Consider the following 12,607-nt stretch of genomic DNA (forward strand, 5'->3'; position numbering starts at 1 on the left):
TCTTGTTTTTGCTGTGTGAGAAGGGAAGAAAACATGGTTGCTCATGCCTTAGCCAAGTTTGCTGTCCTCTCGAAATCCCATTTTGCTGTATTAATTAAGATCTTCATCCTCAATGTGAGCCATGGACGGGGGAATTCTTGCTCTTTCTTAATGAAATCGTGTTTTAGCAAAAACCAGTGCCTTTGACCATTTGAATAATAGATCTCAAATGAAATTAATTCCTGAATTGCAAATAAGAAATTTTCAATTTGAAATGGAATTTCTATGTTCTATGTCCTAATTTCTCCATATAGAATGCCAATGAAACCATCTAGGCCTACACCGGCCATTATTCTCTTTATGTACCGTAAGAGTAGAGCACTCCACAAAATCTTGGCTCTTAAGAGGTGTTTAGTTCGTTACGATGTGCTCTTGATGTGATGTACATTACAATAATGTAACATTAAGATTTTAGGTTTTTTTTTTTTTTTTTTTTCCTTAATTTAAAATTACAAAATATATCACATCATCTTAATCTCATTACCTTCCAAAATAATTTAATATTGTATTTTTGTATTGAAATTACATTAATGTAAAATTACAAAAACATATTACGGTATAATATAACATCATAGCAAACCAAACGTCCCCTTAAAGTAATGATGCATTGGGGAAAACCACACTTTATTCATGGGATTATTTTCCTTTTTTTTTGCTCAATATTCATCATAGGATTAAGTAATCCTCATTAAGGGATACATGGTTATCAAAGATGAACTAATAGATGGGGTCTCATGAAATAGACAACTCCCTTCTCAAGCTAACAAATTTCATCCCCCCGCCTATCAAAACCAGCACAACCCCCCCCCCCCCCCTTCTCAACAGGAAAAAAAGAAAAAAGAAAAAGATCCTAGATCTATGTATAGTCTTAAGCAAGCTTAATAGCAGCAATACAAACAAGAGTGCTATTGTATTTAAGCTTGCTCATTGGCAGAAATACAACAAACATTTATAGTGATTTAGTCACATTTAGTGTACACAACTAACATGTGTAGTAATTTAGTTTACATTTAGTGTACACAGCGACATACATGCCATCTGGCTAGTGTGCAGTTGGTGCTTCTTTTACCTCCAATGATATCATCAGCACTTGCAGTAACAAAATCGAGGTTAGAGCAGAAAGGCATCTGACAGAGAATAGATTAACTCTGTGATCCTTGATCTTTAAGTTCTGACGACGTGAAATGAAGCATAAGGTTTCCAAGTAATGGTGGCAAAGCATCTCAACTTTACATTCTGACAAGTAGCGGATGAGTTCAAGCATGATGAACCAAATATATCTTTCACTCCCCATATGCCTCCATAACCTAACCATATTATATGTGAAATTCCAGCTAAATGCATAATAAAATTTTGGGAAAAGGAGGGGGGGGGGGGGGGTTCTATTTGACAGGTAAATAAGTTATGATTCATAATAGGACAAATGATAAAAGAACAGAGAATTTGATGTTTTGATATATAGAGTGCTGAGCTTTTTTTTTTTTTTTTGGTAAGTATGAAATAGTGACAATTGACTAGCATGCTTTAGTAGATTCATACAGTTCAATAATTTTGAGACCTAATATTCAAATCGAGATCATTCTCTGATACCCAGAATTCTTCCCCCTAGCTGTCACTAAAATACATAGTCATCTACATTTATGTGTGTGTGTGTGTGTGCGCGCGTGCATGTCATTAAGAAAAGAAATAATTGGCAACAAGTGTGTACTTGACAAGCATAGGAGAGCATTTATCTCCCCTATTTTTAAATTTTATTTATTTATTTTTATACTAATGCACTTTGATAAAAGGCCATGGAAGGAAAGAAGGGGACTGGGCTTGGAGAGGGTATCTCATGAGACCTTTCATGGCATGTGGGTCCCACACGTGAGAGAGGATTCATAAGACTGTCCATGAGATACTTTTCCCCGAGCTTGGGGTCATATTTTTGCAGAGACACAGCATCATTAACCATACTATATATATATGTTCCCTATTTTTCATTTAAGAGAAGAGTGAGTCAAACTGAACCTAAGCAGTAAACATCTCGTGAAATAGTGACTCAGTATGATACTAAAGCATCGTGGGCAAATTCAACAAAGGGAATTCAGGAGTTGAAGTACCTCAGCGCCTTGATTTCTGCTGTGGAGGGTATCCAGTCATCCCCATTCCAGTGTCCTTTCTTCTCACCTGCTTAAGAAATGGGGCATCAGAAATAGGAACCAACACTTCCACAACAAAACAACTAGTACTCAACGCAATAAACCTGTTGCTGTTGATGGCCCTGGTTAGGAAGACCTCGCTGCATTGGAATGCCACCAGGATTCATTCCACTACCCATCCCTGGCTGAGATGCTAGATTATTATAAGCTTGCATGGCCTGAGGTTGCATCCTTTGCATGCCACCTACTGGCATCTGCCTAGGGCCAGATCTCAATGTCCCTCCATGGGCACCAGGAATGCTTCCAGAAACAGCATTTCCAGATGATACCTAGTCCAATGAATCAGAGAATAAGCACACACACATCATCCAAAGCATAAACATAAGAGACAAAAACACATGCACACGTATACCGGTTGTGAAGGTTGTAGACTAGTCGTCCCTTCAAAATCTGTAGTTCTGTCCACTGGTCGAGTAGGATAGTTCACAACTTTGTCTCCATTTGGGGATACCAGGGCACTGAAATTGATGTCTTCTGTTCGTCAAAATGAAGGAAACAGAGGTCTGCTATGTGCTTCACATTACATCTACTGGAAGTTTTAGTTTTTGTTGGTTTTTTTTAATTTTTTTTAATTTTTAATTTTTTTATAATAATTATTATTATTATTTGAAGCATTGGATAATAAAACTCTCCAATACAGTATTTGGGCAAAGACCAAAAGGAAAAGAATTGAAAAAAAGAAAAAAGAAAAAAGGAAGGACCCTTACTTCCGTCCTGGGAGGGGTTCAATTCGAAAATACCTGAAAAGCAAAACAAAAAGGATGCTTAGAAAGTGGTGTCCAGTAAATAATGACAAGTTATAACTCTGTTACTCTGCCATATAAGAACATAGAAGAGGATAGCTCAAGGTATATAAGCTAAAGTAACAGGAAATGCTATCGATTATATAGCTTTCCTCAAAAAAAAAAGGGTAAATTACTTTTTAAACCTTAAAGTTTTAGGTATGTTTCATTTAAATCTTAAAATTTCAAAATGTTTCATTTAAACCTCAAAGTTTCCAAAAACTTTTCATTTAAACCTTCTAGCATATTTTTTCTATTAACGCCATTAATAAAACTTACCCCCCCACCTCGACCTCTGTTTGTTCAAAACATATTCCCTTCCCTTCATTTGAAACTCTAAGGTTTAAATAAGAAAATATAAAATTATAAGGTTTAAATGAGATGTTTTAAAAATATGAAGTATAAATGAAATTTTTTTGAAAATTTAAGGTTTAAAATAAAACATACCTAAATCTCTAAGGTTTAAAAAGTAATTTACCCAAGAACTTTTAGGCATCTAGTAAAGTTCAGTTGATTCAATGTTCAACAAATATTAGGATTATGCCCCAAATTGACGGTCATAATATTGGGTACAAAGGCCAGCACCAACACCAATCTCTGGTGTCAAACTCTGAAATATACCAGAAGAAAGATGCTATTTTTATTTACAAAAAGGAGGAGGTGGCAGGATACATCTGGTTTTTTTTTGGGTGGGGAGGGGGGGGATAAGGGATGCATCTGAAAGTGGTTGGTATATGATGATAAAATGAAAGCTTTTGAATCAAAATTAGTAAATTTATGAACATATACATCTTTTCAACCCAACATAACTGGATTCACATAAATGTCACCCACCCAACGCCCCCCCCACCCCCCTCTTCCCCCCAAAAAAATCCCATATAGCATGCCTTGACAATATTGACCCAAACTTTAATAGGGGGGGGGATGCATTTTGCAAAGACCAGACTACTTTACCCAAGCAAGAATTCAATTTAATAAAATGTTAAGATATGATTCCAAGGGAAATTGGTTAGATAATTTATATTACATATTAAAAAAAGGATAACAATATTCATGGGCTTTGATGTACTAAAAGATGAGGCCTACAAAAAGATGCAATTGATCAGCTCAGAGAGTGGCAAGTGCAGGTACAAAAACTCAAGATCTCACTTGCAATTAAGAGTCCAATCAAAGATAAGTGCCATAAAAAAACTGCGCGAAATTGCATATACATAATTCTGCAATAAAGGCTTCTAACTCCGGAAAGCAATAAAGATAAGAGAAGGCTTCTGTCATGATATAATATAATATAATCACATCTACTGTGAGGATAAGGAAAAGTAAAACCCATAAGACTATACATTTCTTGAGAGCCAAGTAAATTTACAGACTACATGAGCAGTACTCAAGATCACTGAAGTACCAAAATCTAAAAGCCACCATATAACTAGGGGTTTCCAGAACTTCCCATGTAACACATGCCATGTAAGCAATAAATGAGAAGATGACCAGTCAGGTTAGTGTCTTTCCACCATCAATCCCAAACAAAACGACCTCCCCAAAAGTCAAGAATTAGGTATTAAGGTAAATTTAGGTCTGATATGCTTAATGATTCTTTTCTGGGGTACTATCACTGTAGAAAATTTATTGGGGTTAGAGGGTTTTTTGGGCACCCAAAAAAAAAAAAAAAAAATTCAGGTTGCCTTCAAAATTCAGAAATCACCAAGAAGGGAAGAGTTAGCAAAAAAAGAAAAGAAGCAGCAGAAGAAGAATCTTATTAGGTTGCATTCAGAATTCACATATCACCAAGAGATGAATATAGAACAGATATCATGCTGGATCCAGCTTCAATGAAACAATGAGAGAAATCAATCCCCCCCCCAAAAAAAAAGTTTGGGGTGGGTGATGGGGCCACATTGTAAAAAGTAAATAATTATATATATATATATATATATATATAGAGAGAGAGAGAGAGAGAGAGAGAATGAAGAGAGGAAGTCATACTCGTGCTCCAGAGCTTGCGCAGCAGTTATACGCTTTCGAGGATCATATCTGCATATATAGACACGCAAGAACAGTGTGGCGATTAATAAATATGATTTCTACTTTAAAATAAATCACCTGTAATCAGGACTTGATTACAGCAAGAAATACAGTATAGAGCGAAATTAAAACTTGGAACCGCAACAAATTATAATAGGCTTTTCACTTAAGACAAATTGAGCAACATAATCTTATATGCTGCCCCTTACAACTAAAGTACTTCACAGCAACAAGCTGACTGTCCGATTTAAAATTTAAAGAAAAAAAAAAAAATCTGCTACGAATGGCATGACTGCAATTTATTCCCTGTACTGTATGACCTTGAAGTAGCAGTGCCTTTAGAGGTCATTGAGGCTTCCTCCATCTCATTATGAAACACTGTGGCAAATTTAGGGAAGGATAGAGAAGAGTTCAGCCTATTCGGGTGTTAGATTTCGTTTTGAGATGGAGGCAGAAGGGTGATCCATGCTCACTAGACCCTCGGCTGTAGAGGGTCTAGTGGGGGTTGGTGATGGCAACTATGGCAGATGGAGGTGGGTGTCTGTGTAGTTTTGTTTGCTATGCTTTGCTTTGATTTCTTTCTTTCTTTCTTTTAATGTAATGTTACAAGATTATAAGAATTGATGATTGTTTTATTTGCAGCTGATGCGGCATACTTCGATGTCAGATCGTTGATGTAGCATGTGCCACAGATAATTTTGTATCATGCAATTCCCTCAGTCAACGCTTATAGTGACATTGACAAACTAACTTGAGCTAAAGGACTTGACTGAAATTCAAACTTAAAGGATTTAAATGAAAATATGACCAAATTTCAAGCACCAAAATAGAAGTCATGGTAATAAGTAAATAGATAGCTAGAAGGTGCCACTTACTCGAGCATCTTAGATAGGAGGTCATATGCAGGACCTTTTATAGGGAGATGAACAACAGTATTAAGTCCAGTATTGTCACTGTAAAAGAATAAAAATTAGAAATATTAAAGATAAAAACAGAAAACCTAACAAACAAACAAAAAAACAATTATTCCTTGCAAGGGAGGAAGTGTCTTAAATGTTGCTTGAGATGGTTTGATCATGTATAAAGGAGAGTGCTTGATGCACTAGTGAGAAAGAGTAAGTTGATTCAAGTTAAGGGAATGAAAAAATGTAGAGGAAGACTTAAAATAACATTAGTAGAAGTAGTCAAAAGGATATGTCAACTAAGGAGATAATGGAGTATGACTTTGGACAGAATGAAACGGCAGAAAAGAATACATCACCGACTACTTAATGTGTTAAGGATCTATAGCTGACTCCAAATTTTTGGGATTAAGGCTTGGTTGTTGTTGTTGTTGTAATTAGATACAAAACTGTCACCAACTGCACAGGATTGGATCCATAACTTCAAACTTCACCCCTTCCTTAGAGAGGGGGGAGATGTCATTTGGTTCAAGGACAACTGGCATATGCACATAAGGTCCTTTATTGCCTATTTTATAATACTTCATTAGATAAGATAAGGGGGGGAAAAACTTACTACTTGTGCCCTTGTATATGCTGCACATCTTGTTGCCAATGTGGAAGATTTGCAAGAGTTGGCCACTTTTCTAGAGTGGGATGGCCTTTGCAACAACAATGAACCATAATATAGATTTGCAACATAGAAGGAGAAAAAAGGCCTCAACATGAAAGTAGGCAGAAAAATTACCTAAGACCTTGAATATCTTGTCAAGTTGATCAAGCTGCAGAAGTGGAAAACTATATTATAGGGATCACAAAATGTCTATAAGTAGTACAGTTTAGGAAACTACATCTTAAAAATGGAAAGACAGTCAAGGAAGCAAAACTTTGAAACCATATAAAGCCACAAACAACATTCTACCTGAAAAGGATTTGGTGTGGCCTTGACTTCTGCACCTTGAAAAAGTGGCTTCAAAGTCAAAAGCTCAGCAAATATGCATCCAACAGCCCACATATCTAGTTGCAATTTTAAGGATGTACAGCATTCTTACTTATCAAAAAAAGAAGGATGTACAACATTCTTAATCATTGGTGCACAATTTCAACATTCACTTCATCAATGACGTATTAGCTCTACAGTTCTTCTGTTACTGTTAGAATTTCTTCCTGTCAATCTTAACAACTTGGTGAAGTAAAGATCCCTTCCAGTTCAAGGTAGAGAATAACGTAACATATCCTACTATTCCATGCAATCAACATTGGTGTAAACCATCATTTCTAGACCAAGTATGCAACAGAAGCATAGATTTAACAATGTTGCATGTGCACATATGTGGTCAAAATTCAACAACTATCATTCTAGCAAAACTTAATTTGAGACAAAGATCACAAAACAATGTTGCATGAAGCAGTAACACCAAAGCAAATCTATTGGCAACTTTGTCTGTGCGTTCAAATGCATGGAGTTATTATATGCAGAATTTGGTGTCAAGGATACCAACAGCACTTGTATAGTGCTTTGCCCCAAGGAGCAACTCAGGTGCACGATACCAAATAGTTACCACGACCTACAAGTAATAATGGAAACCAATGTATCTTATTAGCACAGGTTGATAATTTTTTAAGCAAGCAGCTTAAAGGAACTTTGAGGATGGGGGTCAAGCCTTTCATATCCAGGTTTCCAAGATATCACATCACTAGTGAAATGATTACACAGGTTTAAACAAGGCAGCTCAAGAACCCAGTATATGACAAAGACATCAAAATTCAAGTATTGAGCATATCACCAAATGACATACTGAGATAAAAGTAGGCAAGTAGATATCATTTATGCATTGGCCAGAATCATAGAACAAATTTTGATATCCATAAGATCAATACACGGGCATAACTTTACTTTAGTTTTCACCATAAGTGCACATATTATAGACTGCTACAAATATTATCAGAAAGCATGCACTTTGAAAGGGTTACAAACTTAGAAATACTCTTTTCAAGAAGAAACTGATTTTTTTTTAAAAAAAAAGGATAGCACCTTAGTTGGAAACACTGAGATTTTAAATATCTAATAAAGTACTCCTATTGATTCTCACTTTCCTGGAACTCTGATCCATCCTCACTTTCTTCGGCAAATGCTAATTTTTAAAAATTAAAAATTTTGTATGTGTAAATGTGTTTATCTGCTGAAGAAACAACTACATTTTGCGGATCAGAATTTTTGCAAATGCAGTAAGACCCAAAGTAGTCAAAAGCAAAAGGCGACCTTAAGGCAGAGGCATGAGGCAATAAAAAGGTGCTAGCCCGATAAAAGTGAGGTGGAAAATTTTAAATAATTTTATTATAAATAGAACTTAGATCATATGTACCTAATGTATTGAAATATTATAATCAACTGTTTTTGAAATGTGTTGCATGAAGAAATTAGGTCTATGAATTGATTTCAAAATAAGCTTAACATGGTTTAGGCTCTGTTAATTATTCTAACAATAGGTTTTACAACAAGCTTCTACAAATTTTTTTTTTTTTAAAATAAAAATAAAAACAATTAAAAAAAAAAATTTGAGGCTCTCGCCTTAGCGTCTTTTTCATGACTTAAGGCGGTCCTCTTGCTTGCCTAGGATCTAAAGGCACATTGCCTTGGAGCCTTAGTAGCGCCTTGCCTCGCCTCACCCGGGCGCGTAGGCAATTGCCCGGCTCACCTTTGACTATAAATGTAAGACCAAAGACAAGTGATACTATCTCCCTCTTCCTGCCCCTTGATCATCAATCAAGTAGAGCAATTGGCAAGAAGCTGAGAAACAGTGGCAGAGCAAAATTGAAAAAGTGATACGAGGAAATTTGAGTTTCTAGGAAGCTGAAATTCCTATGAGCACCAATTGGATCCAGCATTTTTGGCTTGAGAACAAAGCACAAGCAGAAAATAACTTACAAACAAAGTTCTCAAATGAAAATCATAATATGATGGTTGCACCAAGAAGGCTCACTAGCCTCATACATGAGGAAGTTCAGTGTAACAATATGGCATTTGATTAGCAGGTGGCAATTTCTCATACAAAGTTCCAAGTTAAATTTCCACAATTCAAAATTCGAAAGCTCCATGCAATTTGGATTTAGAGAGAGAGAGAGAGAGAGGATGTGCCTATTAGGGAATATGATAGATGTAGCTTTTTCCTATGAATTTTTGTTAATCCAAGTTAACTAATACCCCCCAAAGGTGGCTTTTTATAATGTATTAGGCTGCAAGGGCCAAGTTCTTGATGGTGACCATCATAGAAAATAGATATGGCTCATGCTAACAAGATATAGCATGAAGGCTAAGCCAAGTTTGTTTTACCTTGTCTTTGCAACGTTTTATGGCTCAACAAATTTGTTCAGATTTAGTTTGGATACACTAAAAACCATTCTTGATCCTCTATGTGTTGAAAGATCAATTCATGAATAGTAAGTACAGAGCCATCCAGAGAGGCTCCTCAACATTTCTATGGATTCAAGAGGAAATTTCTTGAGTAAGGGCAGCCCAAATTCTTGAGGCTCCTCATCATTCCCCCACCCCCCAACCCCTTTTTCTCAAAAAATGCTTTTCCGATTGGGCATAAAAATTTCATTCCTCTGAACCCCGTATTTTCATGGACTGAGGAAAACACGCATCACTTATCTAATACTGAGCTTTCTGATTTCATAGCCTCATAAGTTTTCTACATGTCTACTTAGTGCATATCCAAGGTTTGCCTAAATAAATACGAGAACATTACATGAAACTACAAACAAGGTAGCGCCCAATAACGCAAAAGATGCCTCCTACCCCATTATCAGATAATGACTTCAGGGGAGCTTGGTATATTCTTGCAAGTCCAAAATCAGCAATTTTTACAACTCCTTGCTCGTCTCCTTCACCCATAACCTGTTCATGGAAGATCTAAGTAAATTCAGCAGCAAATGTATACAAGCATAATTGTGTATGAAAATAGTGACTTTAGGCATTAAAGGTATTCATATATAACTGGGGGATAAAGAGGTGAAAACATTACCAAGATATTTGAAGGCTTTAGATCTCGATGTATGATCCAATTACTGCAAAAGAATTCCAACATCATATGTCCATTGACAATGATGAAGTCACAAAGGAAATAAACATCGGCTTTGCAGAAATAACCCTTACCTGTGAAGATAGTTTAGTCCATTGAGCAGTTGCCATAGAAACGATTTAACTGTGTATTGACCGATGGATTGGTTAACCTTGTCCCTATGATGTCTAATAATTTCCTGTCATGCAGCGATCACAAATAGTACCATTATATAGATAAAGCTAACAATAACATGATATTTATGGTTGCATTGTATACTGCTTTTTTGCCTAAAGATCCTCAGACTAGCATATGTTATGACTAAAATTTATCATCTAGGAAATGTAACTAGCTCAGGAAAACAACAAGAATCAAGTAATCCTATAAAAAGAAATTGTTTGCCAAAACAAAGTTGCATCAGATTCAGGAGTGCAAATATCAATATAAATATATAATGTCACTAAATGTCGATAATATCAGGATAAATTTCTCTAAATTCCCTAGGAACCACGGACACCGAAACAGGTAAGGTTACAGGTTACAAGTACAACAAAGAAACGAGCAATTTTTGAAAAATTATAACATGAAACGGGCTGGTATGGCACGGGTACAGCACCCTAAATGAAGTGTAGGGTGCTTCCTAGAATAAAACACCCAGAGAAAAAGGTCTTGAATCACAGCTTATCACAGCAATTTGTTACGGCAAATGGAATTCCCCAAAAATTAAACAACACTAAAATTCAAAATCCCTAATGATTGAAATTCTATGAACTTTCAATGAAAAAGCAAAAATTGGGGGGCTCGCATACATAGAGGTCGTGTTCTGCGTAGTCGAAAGCGAGATAGAGTGACATGTCGACGTGATTGATATGAACATTCACAAGCTTCACCACGTTCTCATGTGAAATTTCTCGTAGCAACTACACCATCACAAATTCAAAAAATTTCAAAAAAAAAAAAAAAAAAAAAAGTTTCAAAATTTATAAAATCTTCATTCTCAGAATCACAAATTTCAAAAAGAGTAGTGTTTTTTACCATGATTTCGCGGATGGCGGTGGGAGAGACGCCATCGCCGTCTTTGGATTGCTTGAATTTCTTGATGGCGATGGACTTTCCACGATTGGTCGAGGACTTGATCCTGGCCAAGAATACGAGACCATAGGTGCCCTCTCCGATCTTACCCAACAGATCGTATTGTTGAAGCCACTCCGGCTTCTTATTGTTGGTATTAGTGTTGTTACCGTTGTTGCTGTTTGTATCTCCCATTTTTGGACCAACGAGAAGTGTGAGCTTTGCTTTGCTTTGGCCTCCTTCGTGGGCTATCTTACCTTTCCTTCTCTCTCTCTCTCTCTCTCTTGTCCAAACCTATCTACTTCATTTTACATTAGTCTCAACTCACATCACAAGTCACCATTTTTAAAGTTTAATCGCTGTTTTTAATTTTACATGAATAATTATGAGTTTAAAATAATTAAATCTCGATTTTAAACTTTACTTATCAAAAGTTAAAAAGTAAATTAAGAGTTAAAATCACAATTTTAAAATTAGTAGTCTTTGTTTGGGAATTGAATTTTAGATATTTCGAATTTTATTTTATTTTATTTAATGAATTAGATATTTTTATTAGAAATATTAAAAATTATCAATTTGTAATTATATAAAAAAAATTATGTATAAAGAAATTATAATATCTTCAGAATTATATTAAAGAAACAATTTTTTACCCAAAAAGTCTTGTCTTTTTTTCTTTTTAAGATGGCTTTCCATCAATGGTTGGACTTGTTGAGGCGGCCAAGTGTGATTTGCAAACTGTACTACATCACTTTCTCATCAATTCAGGTGAGAGGCGGCCAAGTTTTACAAATTATTTATCTTCTATAATAGTAGCAAAATAATTCAAGCATTCATTTTTGAGAAAATACTATTTCGCACAGGTTGTTGCACAAATGTGTTTATATTGCAACAATCAGGTGCGAAATAAACACTGCCTTCTGATCAATTCAGGTGAGAGTGTGAGACAACCACTAAATTGCTTGTATAGAAAAGTCTTACAAATTGTTTATTTTCTGTGATAGTGAAAGAGTAATGTTACCATCACAAACTATTTTATGACTAACCTCTTATTGGTTTTCATCTAGACTCATTATTAATATCACTTTTTTATTTACCAATAATCATTCACTACACCAACAATTTATAAATTTTTTTGTAAAATAATTTGTATCTCTAGTATTATCCGATAGTAAAATAATGCCAGCATATATTCTTTTTTTTTTTTAAGTGATTATACACTGTTGTTGCACACAAAATGTGTGTATACTGTTGTGTACAATAATTAGGTGTGAAATAAATACGATTATCAAAAAAAAGGTGTGAAATAAATACTGCCGGTCATTTTTTATAGCAAGCAAAGGGCATTTAGTAGTATTCTTGTCTATTTCTCTTTTCAAAAAGTCTAGAAGGTAGTATTTCTAATTAAATTTGTAGTAGAATGATGTTTGCCATTTTTCTTTTACACTTTGTAGACGGTATCACATGTATCATTCCATAAAGCACGC

The 12,607-nt window shown here is 35.3% G+C and overlaps 1 protein-coding gene across 1 annotated transcript; it reads right to left on the reverse strand.

Annotated features, from left to right (window-relative positions):
• Positions 1 to 616: 616 nt before the first annotated feature.
• On the reverse strand, positions 617 to 11,444 carry LOC115994499 (cyclin-dependent kinase E-1). The gene is made up of 16 exons (XM_031118671.1): positions 11,085 to 11,444; positions 10,859 to 10,969; positions 10,145 to 10,248; positions 10,014 to 10,056; positions 9,788 to 9,886; positions 7,484 to 7,553; positions 6,908 to 7,002; positions 6,734 to 6,767; positions 6,563 to 6,647; positions 5,920 to 5,997; positions 5,006 to 5,053; positions 2,948 to 2,980; positions 2,593 to 2,698; positions 2,285 to 2,509; positions 2,142 to 2,208; positions 617 to 1,346 (listed from the first exon to the last, which is right to left on the reverse strand). The coding sequence occupies exons 1-15, from the start codon at positions 11,313 to 11,315 to the stop codon at positions 2,143 to 2,145; spliced, it is 1,428 nt and encodes a 475-aa protein (XP_030974531.1). The 5' UTR covers positions 11,316 to 11,444; the 3' UTR covers positions 617 to 1,346; position 2,142.
• Positions 11,445 to 12,607: the final 1,163 nt, after the last annotated feature.

This window comes from Quercus lobata, chromosome 6, assembly GCF_001633185.2.
Source record: "Quercus lobata isolate SW786 chromosome 6, ValleyOak3.0 Primary Assembly, whole genome shotgun sequence".
Classification (NCBI taxonomy): Eukaryota; Viridiplantae; Streptophyta; class Magnoliopsida; order Fagales; family Fagaceae; genus Quercus; species Quercus lobata.

Bases quoted from the DNA above. Each gene is read 5' to 3' on its own strand.
- LOC115994499 (XM_031118671.1), bottom strand. From the start codon at position 11,315: ATGGGAGATACAAACAGCAACAACGGTAACAACACTAATACCAACAAT. The intron at 6,648-6,733 runs GTAATTTTTCTG...GTTGTTGCAAAG, and splicing joins CAAGATATTCAAGGTCTTAG to GCCATCCCACTCTAGAAAAG. The intron at 2,510-2,592 runs GTATACGTGTGC...TCATTGGACTAG, and splicing joins GTCTACAACCTTCACAACCG to GTATCATCTGGAAATGCTGT.